Source organism: Sturnira hondurensis, unplaced genomic scaffold (genome assembly GCF_014824575.4).
Source record: "Sturnira hondurensis isolate 20B ecotype Veracruz unplaced genomic scaffold, ASM1482457v3 Scaffold0022215, whole genome shotgun sequence".
Lineage (NCBI taxonomy): Eukaryota > Metazoa > Chordata > Mammalia > Chiroptera > Phyllostomidae > Sturnira > Sturnira hondurensis.
In genome coordinates, this window is record NW_028094846.1 from 3639397 (window position 1) to 3653292 (window position 13896).

The following is a 13896-nucleotide window of genomic DNA, read 5'->3' on the forward strand; positions in this document are numbered from 1 at the left end:
GGCCTGGATTAGCCCCTCTTCTTCAGTGCAAAGTGCACCATAATTGATCTCTTCACGTTCTTATAGGATCTAGTCATATTCAGATTACTTTTTTATTTATAGACTCAGGCTTGCTACATTTCTTCCCCTAAATGAAGGCCTAATAAAGTGACAATAAAGTTGATTTTAAATCTGGTTTTCTGTGGGGGCACCTCCGGACTTTATACATAGCTGACACGCATGTCTCCAAAAACTCTGCTCAGGTCGCCAGATTGAAAATTAACACAAACTGAATGGGACAGTTCTGTCGCCGGCTTTCTTCCTGCTGAATGTCCAAGGAAAGTAAACCACTTAAAAATATTTCCTCAAGTCAGCAGTACAATTTCTCTGGGGTAACACATCTTCCCAAGTGTCCAGAATTCTAAGCCTTGATTTTTGGCTTGTATTTCTATATTTCAGTAAAGTTTACAATTTGCTAAAGCTGATGTGTGATAATCTAATAAAATTTGGCCTTAAAAGTTATGGGCCCAATCTGCTAATAAAACCTAATTCAATTCTCCTTGGGAAATGCAAATCATTAGTGTCCAAGCGGTGGAACCGAATTTCCTTGCCTTTTCAAGACTAGAAGGAAACTGTCTCTATAAAAAGTCTAAACAAGTGCGACAACATATAAGGGTTCATTTACAGGCATCAAACAACAGCGTCGTGTATGTAAACACAGGCACTGGCTCATTAGCCACAGAAATGGTTTGCGTAAGACACTAACCCTCCAGACTGCGACCGCCCCACTCCTTCCGTCCTCATTTCTTTACTCAACATGACCGGTCTGTAGAGGACAGAATTTAGGGACTGACTGTTGCCCTTCAGGCAATTTGATGGTGGTGAAGTATTTAATGTTGTTGATATGTGTGTAGCAACCTGCCTACAAGCAAAATCTAAAGCACCGGTTTGCAGCAAATCCTGTCAAATGTACTGAAGCAAAGTAGGCAAACAACCAGTTGTGCTGAAACCTACACATCACGAGGAGTGGTGATAACTCTCACCCTACAGCTTTCTAAAGCACAGCTCTCCGAGAGACGGACACGCTGTCCTGCCAAGAAGGGGGAGGGAGGCAGGGGTGACACTGAGTGAGGGCCCTTACCAAGCTCAAAGGGTTCTCGGCTTCCTAGCTGTCTGGTTTGACACTGGTCCCTCAAAAACCCCTCAGACTGAATTTCTACGTTTGTTCAAATAGGGGCCATACTGCTCTTTGCTGTATGGATCTCGCGCACTCGTTAAAACGAGATACGTGATATAATACGAACGCCAGCTAATGCAAGTGTTCAGTCTCTCTAGACCCAGACTTGGTCTAACGGAAGCCTTATCCATGTTATTCTTTGAAACTTCCAGAAGGCTCCTAAGACTTTCCACCCTCTGAAGTAATAGAAAAATAGCCGGCAGAACTGCCATGGGAGTACTGAGGAAAACACAGTCTAACGAAAGGGCTCAGTGAGAATGGGAGCCTTGAGTGAGAGCCCTTCACTGGCCCTGGCCCCGCCCCCCCCAGAACTGTGTCCTAGAGTTGCTGCCGTCTTGTCCGCCCACCTCCACGATCCCACAAACTTAAGAGTCAAATGACGTCTTCACTACTTCAGACATATTTCCCCCTAAATACAGTATTATTTCTTATGCACGGTTTTATTCAAGAAATTTTACCACTCATTTCTGATTGGTTAATACTGATAAAGGTGGGAAGAACTTAAAATTATTTCTGTCGATTATGTCTAGGTGCAGCACCTGTTACTGAACTTGAAATACATGTTTTACTTACATTAAAAACAATGCCACTTGGATAACCAAATACAATTGTAATAAATTTTGCAGATTTGGATGTTTCCAAATCAAATAATGCACTCTGAAATAAGGCAACTCTTAAAAGTAACAGAATGCGGTCTAATACTGAGCCCTGCCATTTCCACTGAGGTGCTGCTCTGTGTGGCTCAATCGTGAGTGAACAGAACTCCATTCAAACTGAGAGGCAGCCCCTGCAAACGCCCCAAACCGGGCACAGCTAAGAACAAGGACCAGGGACCCGAGCAAACCTGCGAATCAAAGGCAAAGAGTAAATGAAATGTGTAACAGTGCCTTGCGTAAGCCTTCAGTAAGATTTTGTTTTTTAATTTTATATATTATTTGATAATAGGCTTGTCTTAAAATAAAAATATGTTTATATATTAGGATTAAATCAATGAGTCTGTTGCCATAGGGTTTTAATACATGCAAATGAGCATAAATGGAATGACTAAATGGTCCAAACACAGTTGATTTCATTACTAGAATTACAGATGTGGCAGTGGTGTTTTCAGTTTTACGCTATCAAGACAGTATAGGAGAATAACATTTTTATCACAAAAGAATTATAAATAAGGAAGAAGCAAACTATAAGCTATCTGTGGTCAATTCTTCAAAAAGGGAGAATTTTATGTTAAGTAAATATCTATTGTTAAATGCATAAGTTTTTACCTATTTTGACTTTCCTACTGACTTAAAGTAGGTTAAATCAGAACACCGATATAACCCAATACATACACAGAATCACATGGCATAAAAGTGCTAAAAAGAATGCTTCTTCCACAACTAGGTAAGTGTATCTCACTATACTCAGTGGATCCATTTTCTGTGACAAACATTTATTTTATTGAAATAATTTACTTATGCGGGATTTATCTCCGATTGCTTCCTAAGGGTACGTTCTTAGAGACGCAGTTACAGACTGACAGGAAGTGAACCGTGTGGGCCCGTCCCTGCGCCACACCCCTCCCACGAGGGCTCTTCCACTTCAGTTCCCACGGGAGGCGTGTCCGAGCAACTCTTAGCTCTGATGTGTGGGCACCAGCATCAAAAAATCGCTGGCCACTGACACACAAGATGGAATTTGACTGCTTTGTGCTGCGGCCACTGTGTCTGGAAAAATTCTCAAGTCAACAGTTTTGTTAAAGGTTCCGTGAGTGACGTGCTGAGAAAAACAGATGTTAACAAACAAGAAAGAGTGTTCATTTTTGAGGAACACTTACCAGTGCACTAAACAACGCTGTGATTTAGTTACCGACGATCTTTGAAAGGTTTGGTAAACATTTCCCAATCTATGTAGCTCCCACAACCCTGCGGAACGGATGGCCGGGCTCAGTGTTTGTCAAAGGAAGTGCTTCCCAAAGTTCCTTTCCTGTTTGGACCCTGCCACACAGGGTCTGTCCCACGGCCACAGTAATGAAGGTAACTAAAACCTACACTATTAAACGAATGGGAGAGTCTGGGTTACCGATTAAAAATTGATAAAGGACTTCTCAAAGAAAGGATTTTATAAGCATATTTACTTTCTTCTCAATATAAAAGAAGTTGGATTGGCCAAATTAAGGGTTATAAGAGACAATAATTTCATTTCTTCTTTGAATAACTCCTTTGAAATAATCTCATCAAACAGAGGTCTAGGAATAATATGTAGTTTTTTATTTATTCCTTTAAAAAAATTCATTATGCTACTGCAGTTGTCCTGATTTTTTCCCTGCGCCCCATCCCCACCCGGCACCCCTACTCCCTCCGGCAATGCCCCCCCACTGTTCATGTCCATGGTCACGCATAGGACCAGCTGATGAAAGTTCTGTGGCCACTCCACGTCCTATACAGTATTTTAAATCCCCACGGCTATTCTGTACCTACCTATTTGTCCTTCTTAATGCCCTCACCTCCTCACCCATCGTCCCCTGCCCCTTCCCATCCGACAACCGATATGCAGTTCTGTAAACACTAGAGAATGTATTGTAGACAGGGAAGGTGTAATTTTGAGGGGTTTTTCTCAAGAGAAAAAAACCTGAATAAATAGCCAAGTATAATCAAGGTGTCCTAATAGCTAAAGTAATAATCCGACTTTTACACATGGAGTCTTTGTCTTCAAAAAATTACACATTTAAAAATTGAATAAAAGGTTATTTCTTATATATTAAGGAAATATGTAATTTGTTGGATCTACTCAGTATGGTTTTTAAAATAAAACTATCAGCTCAACTGTAATGTTTGAAAAAATAAACTGAGTGAACAAAATAAAAGGTGCATATTAGTAACATATAATTCATATAATGCACAGAAAAGTCCATGCCAAAGTATGCTAAGAAAGAGAAAAAATGAGGCAGGCCATGTAAGAGACAGAAAACGAAAGTGTGAGCGTCGGAGGGCTCGGACAACGGTCCCCGCACCCCTCAGCTCTGGGGGGATGGATGGCCGGTGGGCGACAGCCTCCAAGGCCACAGAGAAGGGCCCCAGGCCCTCGGAAACACATTTCTCAAAGCCCCACGGAAACCTAAGCAGCCTCTGTAATTTTTTTCCAGTTTATGAAAATTGGATTCCTATAAAAGAAAAATGGACCATTTTTTACTGCAACAAAAACTGATTTGTAAAAGCTGGAAGCAGTTTAAAAATACTCAACATGAGGTTCTTGTTAGTCTTGAAAAGTAAGAGTTATAATAAAAAACGGTCCAAAAATATGGTGCGGATACATGGTAAAAAAAAGAAGGCAGGGGGAGAAGAAAGCTAGTCTTACTCCTATTATTTTTAATTAGCTTCAATAGCAAGTTCCACTTCACTTTTAACACCAGCTCGGGCGTGGGGAGGGGATGATTTACATCTGACCCCTGGGGGATTGGCAACTCCACGGCTGTGGCCTCAGAGCCCTAACGCATCCCGAGTCACTTCCAACATGTCGGAGGTCCTGGCGCCGGGGGTGTGCCCGACAGTAACACAGGTCTAAGCCCAGGAGTCGCTGTCCAGCGGCCACGTCCACTTTGCCTCGCACCCAGGCTCCCCTGTTGAGCAGGACAGGTAAGTTCCCACTTCCCAACGTTTCCATTCAAACTGCCTTGCTGTGTCACAAAACTGTAGGCGTTCGGATTAAGAAGGACCCCCCGCTGACTTGAATTTTAAGAAAAAGACTAAATTGAACTACTTAAACAATTCTCCAAACCTGGCTCAGTTCCCGCATTTTACAGGTATGTCCAGTTACTAGATTTTGCCATTTTAGGAAGAAAGTGAAGGATTTTACTTCGAATGGTTAAAAAACACAACCTCTTATACTAACTAGAATTTATTCTTCATCTTGCAGGAACTTGGGACTGTCTGCCTCACCTGAGCCCAGAGACACCGACGTGTTAAAAACCCACGACGATGGAAAAGACACGCACGCTGGCCACAGAGCGTGCCACGGGCTCCGCCATGCTGTTTCACGTTAGAGACAACGGTGACAGTTCGTAATTCGCATTTCGTACGTTCATTTCTTATTACTCTTTTTTCAGATAGCTAGACCGCGCTTACTTATCAAAGAGTTGTGGTAATAAACAGGGAAAGAATTGTAACTCAGCTGGGCAAGTTCCCTGTTTAAAAAAAAATACTCAGAATAGATAGCAACCAGCTTTTTCAATACTCAAAATTCAATCAGGACTGATTTTTCGTAGTGAACCCAAATTCTTCATGTTGGCCATTAGATCTGCTTATTCTCATCTCCAGAGTGAGGATGAGAATAAGAGTTCAACACCACTCTTTATTTTTCTCAAAAAATATTCCTACTTTGCTTAAAATCAGTTAAAATAAAAAATCTCAATAGCGGTATTTTAAGTCAACATTATTTGATCTAATAGGCTTTAAATTCACCTGTTGGATGTCAAAAGCTGAAAGGCAGCCGTTAGTTTAAGATTTCACATCTGGGACATTTTGTGGCAAAATTTTCATGCCAAAATATGTGAATAATTATGTAGCAATTTAAAATACTTAAATCTTAGCAGAGCTAAAAAATAATCCAGACAAGATCTATGGTTTGTTACTATCAAAGAAGAGCACAGAAATCCTATTAAAAGAGAATCCTAACCAATCAAAAATGATTGAATAAAAGCAAGAGTAAGTGATTCCAGAGTAGAAAATGCAGAAAGAACAACTGAGTTTGGGCCACACTTCAGACTTTCTCTGTATCTGTGCTGATTCAACAGGGAGCCCCTTCTTATTTGATCTATTGCCTACAGAAAAAAAAACCCCGAGGAAATCCATTGCAAATTACTTCTTCTGGAAATAAAAAAGGAAAATGATACAGTCACATGATTTAAAGGCTGAAAAATTATAAAAGACAAGGGATGAAAGACTTAAACTTTCTCAGGGGAAGTTCTTTTTAAAGGGCAAACAATTCTCCAATAAAAATGGTTACAATAAATAAGTATATCACTTTTTTATTTAAAGAGTCTATAGTAAGTTTTATTAACTAATCCTTTAAGCCAACATTACTGTGATATGCTTTTTATGATTTAAAAGATGTTACTTAAGTATTTTTACCTTTGTAATGAACTGAGAGGACAAAGATAAGAGAATTTTCTAGTCATTTTTAAAGAGTTATTAACAAACAGGGAAGCAAAAACCCATCAGAGACACTGAAATAAGGAACAAATGGACAGATACCAGAGAGGAATGGGGGGAGGAATAATAGGGGACAGGCCACCAAGGCGCATGTGTAAAGGACACACGGACAAAGCCAGAGGGGGTAGGTTCCAGGGTGGGAGGCAGGGATAAGGGGGTGGGGGGGTGTGAAAATGGAGACAACTGTACTTGAACAACAATAAAAAAAATAAAAATAAGTAAATAATAAAAATGAAAATAAGCTAAGAAATAAAACAAAGTCTTATTAACAGAGTTAAGAAATAAAACCCTGAAATCTCTAGACAAAAGGCACAGCTTCGTCACTGAGCACAGGCTGCTTTCAGAACATGTTTGCTGTTTTATAAAATGACTATTTCTGAAAGCCAGCAATGAGAAATTCTGCTGAAGTGAGCTTGTAAATTCACTGTTTTGTATATTCAATTTTAATAAAAATGTTCAGATTCTTGAAAAACTGCACAATTATATAAAAATGAGGGTAAGTCTTTCTTAGGTAAGGACTGCACAGTTAGTATCAACCGGCTTTCCTGAGACCGGCAGCGTCTGCCGGAGGCACAGAAATGCTGTGCTCACAGTGAAACAAACGGCAGAACAGTTCATCTTGTAAATGCCATCAGCAAAAATCCTCCACATAAATGCGAGGATTATAGACCCAAATCATTTTTCCTTTTCCAATTATGTTTTAGAAAACATTTGTACAGGGCACCGTCCCACAATGGAGTACAATAGTTACAATGATTAAAAAACAGGCTCCATTTAAACGGCTGTAGCTAATACAGACAGAAACAGCAGAAGTGACCAAAAGCCACATGCTTTCTGGTATGTAACCACGTTTCACTTTTATTCCCCACAGCAAGGAGTTTCCTACCATGACAATCCAGTACGCCAATAAAACTTTCTAAAGTGCTATTACAGATTTAAAGTCCACAACAGAACACTGAACTACATATACGGTCTTGCATTTCATGTAATAACCACATTTTCCACCGTGCTTTTAAACACCGAGTCCTGACACCAATGCGTTGTGAGACCAAGACAGAGGATTGCAACTGCATGTCGAAAATAACAGAATAAACAGGAGGTGTCACTGTGCGTTACAGGCAGTAAGAGTCATTACTGTTCTAAGAAATTTTGTTTACATACAACAGCACACACATACATAAACAAGTGGGTATGTGTGCACTGGCTGGCGACAGGAAAAGTATTTCTTAATGAGGGACAAAGAAACGCTTAGAAGTCACTATAGCACGCTACGTTTCCTTCCCAACTAGGCATCACGTTTGAAGAAACAAACTCTGGGGACACACAGACCCGAGTTCACTTTCTTCTGCAACATCCTCCTAGTGAGTGGGGCACGTAAGTGACTAGAGGCTTCGCTTCTCCATTTGTAAAATGGCTGCGACAATACTTGCCTGGAAACGTGCTGTGCAGTTGAAACAAATACGATGAGCACTTGTAACCCAGGTTACATACAACAGATGGTCAGTAATGGCTGTAGCAATCGCCATTGGATCAAAATGGCTTCTTACAAGTGATCCATACGAGTTATAAAATATTAATCACAACTGCATTATTTCATTTAAAAAATACATAAGCATATCCTCCAAACAGAAGACAGTTTATGTGAATGAAAAGTTCCACTTTGGAAGAGGAAATTAAGTAGATAATTTTAAGAAAAAGTAATCTTAATGGCAATTAAGACTAAAGCTATTCATGAGAATAATTTAATGTGAAATTTCAACAGTCAGTTTGAATTCAAATATTCCACCTCCAGGAATGATATGGAGAAGAAAATACTTGTTTACACATTCTGATAAAATATTATAAATCAATTATAGAACGATGCTGACATGTCAGACTTTTTTTCCTTAAGTATTTTATTTGCATGTCATCTTGGGAGAAAAAGTTTTTAATCAAAGCATCAACTTGTTAAAACAATGTCTAAGTAATTGTTAAAATACATGTATTGTGTCCTTATTTTATATTATATTTGATTAGCTTTGGAAAACAATCTGAGCTCATTCATTTGGCAAAAGTGCTGTGTCTTTCAACAGCCTGTGTTTTCCAAAGTGATGAAGCCATGTATGTTTTTCAGATCTGTGATTCTGATTTTTGCATAGAAAACATGACTTCATAAATTCAAATCGAACAAGCATGTCCTTGAAAACATTGAGCACTTTTCCTCTTTAATGAAACAAGATAGAAAATGGGGAAGGGAGAGAATTCTAGCTTTTCAAAACCAAGGGCAACATCGTATACTAGACTTTTCTGGGAGTGTTTACCTGCCGGGAAATGAGCGCTGCCCAACCGCGTCTCCGTTTGGAAGGTGGTAATCACTGAAGAACTCGGGGCTTACAGCTCCTTCGGAGGTGATCAGCCCATCTAGGAAGAAGAGAGTGGTCACCGCTGAGACGTACTTGCAGGGAACAACAAGGACACTGGCTTATCACGGAACACAGTACGAAACAACTCGCATATTTAACCTGGAGAGAACACGTTAGCATGACACGCTCTTCTCTTGGGAGTATGAATGGAAGACCACGCATCTGCAGTTGTTCTTTAGCAACACTCCAACGCCAAGTGCACGGTCACTGAGCCCCCACTGCACGGCAGTGCCTCACGGGTACAGAGGGGAGTCAGACCACCGCTGCCTTCAAGGGCTTGCAGTCTGGTGGGGAAGACAGAAGGGGATGGGCCAGGCAGGGAGCGACGGACAGGGAGCCAGGTCTAGGCCAAGGAAGCAGAGTGAGTGAAGACAGGCTGACAGGAAAGGGCAGGCTGTCGGAACTGCGCAAACTTCAGTGTGCCCCTTGTACCCACACAGCTTCACCTGTGCAACACAACTGGGGAATCAGAGATTCCAAGTAAGTGAGATGCTAAAGAAGCAATGCCTGACAGACCTTAAAACACACACAAAACTTGGGTCAGAAATCTCTGTAAATACGTTTCACAAGCCCTGTGTTTTTAGAAGCGTGCAGAACGCATCTAAACGCTTTTTGATGACTCAGTCTTCACATGTGTCAGTGACTACACAGCACGCCCTAGCTCATCAGATGCACTCGACCACCACACTGGCGGCTCTGCACTGCTGTGCTCTTTGAGTTTTTGTTTGCCGAGGACAGAGTGCTTCTTTTCCCAAGTCCAAGTTTCACTATCACTTCTCACTGATTTCCCAATAACCCTGCTTTCTCATTGCTCCAGACTGAGAGTCCAGACAGCCTACGATGGACACGACGATGAACAAGTGAGGAATAATCTGTGGAGAAGGGCCTAAGTGAGGGCCTCGAGGCCGTCCTCTGCATTGACCGAGTGCAGCATAAGATATGGCTTTTGTAGGCACTCTGGGAAGTTCTGAGGCCTCTCAAAGTTTCCTATTCTAAAAGCAAACTGGCCCTAGCTGTGCAGCTCCATTGCTCAGAGCGCCATCCTGACGCACCATTTACTGAAGAAGAGACAAGATACAAGATACACTGCACATAGGACAATGACACCTCAGTCCCCTTCAAAGTAGGCACCTTGGGACTTCACACAGTTCTTTCAATAGCCATCAGCTGCCCTGTTTTATTTTCCTGAATCTCACCAACTATCTGAAACCTCCTCCCTTTCGAAGGTGATTTTAGTTTTGGGGAAAAGCCAGAAGTCAAAGGGCACCAAATCTGGGATGTAGGGGGCCAAGTCACTGGGTGATCTGGTGTTTTGCCAAAAACTTCTGTGCGAGATTTGATGAGCAACCAGTAGAGCAACCTTTGTTGCTCACAGGCTCACGCAACGGCGTCTACCGCCCCCAGGGACCAGTACAGTGAAGTCATCCTTGTTCACGCACGCGCATGCCAGCCCACGCTCCTTGGCTGCCAGGTCACATTGATGTCTTGCAAACTATTCTCGTTACATTAACAACGGCTGGACTTTTTTCTGGACAGACCTCGTGTGCACCAAATGAGCACAGAAGATGAGAGAGCTGGAGTGGGAACACCACGTCTACAGGGCTTAGGAAACCCTCCCTGAGGAGGGAGGGATGGAGGGAGGGACAGAGAGAGGGAGGGAGGGAGGGAGGGACAGAGGGAGGGAGGGAGGGAGGGAGGGAGGCAGTGGTGTAACTGACGGGGTCCTGAAAGGCCGGTCAGCGTTACAGGCACGTCCTGTTTCAGGAGAAAGAATACTAAAAATCGAGTGAACAGAAAAAACAATAGAGTTGGAAAATGAGTAAGTGAGGGGACTTGTATTTCCATAAGACCCCCGTACTACTTATTTGGTACATGTACCCATAAAGAGATTATTATTTAATTGTTGAGTTGTTAATGAATAACTTGGGTACCTGTCTTATTACTTTAGTAAATTTAAAATACTTAAGAGGTAGCTTAAAAGTGTCTAATATTTAGACCAGTTTCTATGTTTTCTAAAAATTAAAGATACCATAAGTAAAAGACCAGCTAAACAAAAAAAAGTTACAAAAAATGAAATTGTGGAAAATGCCAAGATATCATAGAGAACTGAGCGGCTAAAAAATTCACTTTACATGGCTCTAACACTTGGTGAAACTGTGGTTAAAAGTAATAAGTTTAAGACCACAAAAATCAATAAGGTCCTCTGTTAAATTAAAACCAAATAATTGAGGATCAGGGTTTAAGAAATCTGACAGTTTTAGAGGAACAAAGCTAAATAAAGTGCCAAAATATGATGGATACCACACCGCAAAAATGAATACAAAGATACTCAGCATGCCAGTAGAATAAAAGATTTGACACTCAGAAAAACTTCAGATATAAATACAACTAAATAAAAATATATCTGAAGGATATTTTTAAGCTTGTTACATGAAACATGACCTGGTGAAGTGAGCCAGATCAGGCAGAAATTAAATTCAAAAGAAGTCTTGTCAGATCCTCAACATCCTCCTTTCGCTTCAGAGCGCCCACTGTCTTCAAAGGCAAAGCGCGGGGCGAGGGGCAGCAGGACACGGCGCGGACGGGGCTGGGAGCTCCTCGGGCAGATCAAACTAAGTGGTTCTGAGTTTACAGATTCGGCCGGGAAGTTCATACGCCCAGAAGACACCTCGTTTAACAATATAATAAGCCTGCTGTTACGTGAGTACAAAAGAGAAAACGTATGCCTCTGAACTTATTTTTTAACACCCCAGGACACTGCAATTCACTCTGTACACCCCAGCCCCCACCATGCCCTCAATGGCTTGGCAAAATTTAGGCAACTTGAACAGATGAGCAATCTTTCTTCACTAGACTTTATTTACAATTCTATAAAGTTAAGTTATACCTTAATCAACCCTCCATTCAAGGACCTCAACTTCTTCAGAACTACCCGTTTCTCAGCATTCTGCACCCAAAAGTAGTGTTTGTGGAAATACGAAAGAGGAACCACACATCCCTGATCACAAACTCCCGGTAAGCCCAGAAGTGCCCCTCTCAGGCTCCCGCCCTAACCTCACTGCTTCACAGGGAGCAGAGTCTCACGTCCCATCCAAACGACCAGGGAACCAACAAAAGTCACATGATATCCCCAGAGGCCTCCGTAGGCTGCAGGGCATCACACGCACGGCGGTTACTGAATTACAGGGAGCCTTCTCTCTGTGGCTGTCGCCAACACACCTTCCTGAGGAGTTCCCAGCAGTGACGGCAAACACGCGTCCGAACCAAAGGAGGACGTATGGGGGGAGGGTGAAATGCAAGGCCAGTCGCCATCAGCAGAGCTGATGTATCAGCCTTCTGACTCCTGGAAGTCCGCTCAGAGCCTCGCTTATACACATTGTGAGCGAAAGTAACAGTTACAAAAACATTATCTTTTTATATATTGTTCTGAAAGAAATGTTATTTTTTAAAGGCAAATGAAACCGTGCCATGGGGCTCTTTGGTGCTGAAGCTGACAGTGATGCTGTGGCCGTGAGAGAGAAACGGACGTCAACAACGAAGAAATGAGAGAGGGGACTGAAACAGATGCATCGTCACTCCTCCGGCTGTCTCTGATAAAACACACCAGAGAAACACGCACATGAATGAAAACTACAGTTTCCTGAGACAGAAAACAGCCATTTTAAGCTTCATATTAAGCAGTACATTTACATGTCAAACACTAAGAATAAGATCCAGCACACTGATGAAGAACGGTGTCCACGTACGCCATCACTCAGAAACGTGCGGCAACAGTGCAGCTTTGGCGTAAATCGCAATTTGCTTCTCCCTGCGGTAAGTGTGCTAACACAGCAGTGTGATTTTCACAACAAAAAAGGTCAATCTGTGATTACAATGATCATAATTTTAGAGTCTAAGGAAAATATACTGTAACTAAAGGAAATGCTAGATTCCTATTCCAAATGACAACACTAAGATCCTTTCAAAAATAAATAACAGGAGAGAAAGACACATTTTCACAAATACAGTTTGAAAACACAGAAGGCAATTCTAATGACCAGAAAGTAGCAGACGATACTGCACTTGAGTAAAAGATAAGGCCCAGGGAACCAGGGGCCACTTAGCCTAACCTCTGGCTAAAACACTCCTAAACCTGCTTTCGTTGGAAGCTGCCTGCAGTTTCGTGGAGACTGGGCAACTCAGGTAAGAGGGCCCAAGCGTTCGAACCGGCAGTATTGCAAGTCTCTCTGAAGTTCCTGAAGACACAACTGCACACAGCGAGGATGAGGCCGGTGTTAACTGGGTTTCTGTGACACACACCAGGAGGTGCCACGGAGATTCATCTGGTAGAGGAGCTGTATTCATGGACAACAAACGAGGTAAAATACTAACTGACTGGCAAAATAGACGGCTTGGTATGAGAAGTGTGTCTTTAAACGCACGGCCAGGTGGTCCCCGCTGTGGAATGTCCCCCACATCATTGGGCCGCAGGTACAAAAACCACCAGGAGTCTGTGCAGTGATAATATTTCACTCTTCAAATGCTTGCTTTTATTTATTTTTGCAAAGCATTGGCTGTTCTGCAATTTTGATATATAAAAATATGTTTAATTTGGATTTCTCACAAAAGTCTAAGTTGTACACTTTAAATATAAAATATCTTACACAAAAATATTATTTTCACTTAAGAGGTCAATAAAAATAAATTCATTTTGGAAATGTGCTTTAACTGTTTAAAAATTTGTTCTAAAATTCTAATTGTCTTAAAACAACAAGGTGGAATACTGTGATGGTTAAAAGCTTGATTCCGTTTTGAAAACCGTAACTGATTCACACTGAACAAGCGCTATCACCCTTCAAAGCAAGAAACCCGATTCCAAGAAATTCTGATTTCTATTAACAAGAAATTCATATCACATACATTTTACACCGTCTTACTGCACGAGTATCTGCATGCGTAGGGGACAGCTGCTTGCCATTACTGAGCTGGGCAATTCTGGTTGGTTGCAATTAATGAGCTATCCCATCTGGTTTGAAACACAGAGCAGTATTTCATAACTACTGTAAAGTTCAGTTAGGAAGAAATCTCTTTAATTTCTAAACTAAAGCAT

At 41.6% G+C, this 13896-nt stretch overlaps 1 protein-coding gene across 2 annotated transcripts in view; it reads right to left on the reverse strand.

Annotated features, from left to right (window-relative positions):
* The window catches only part of KIFAP3 (kinesin associated protein 3), a 106343-nt gene that overhangs the window by 19988 nt on the left and 72459 nt on the right, over positions 1 to 13896 (reverse strand). For both annotated transcript variants that reach the window (XM_037034951.1, XM_037034952.1), the window contains exon 19: positions 8706 to 8805. In XM_037034951.1, coding sequence (XP_036890846.1) covers positions 8706 to 8805 — 100 coding nt within the window. The remainder of the gene's footprint in view (positions 1 to 8705; positions 8806 to 13896) is intronic.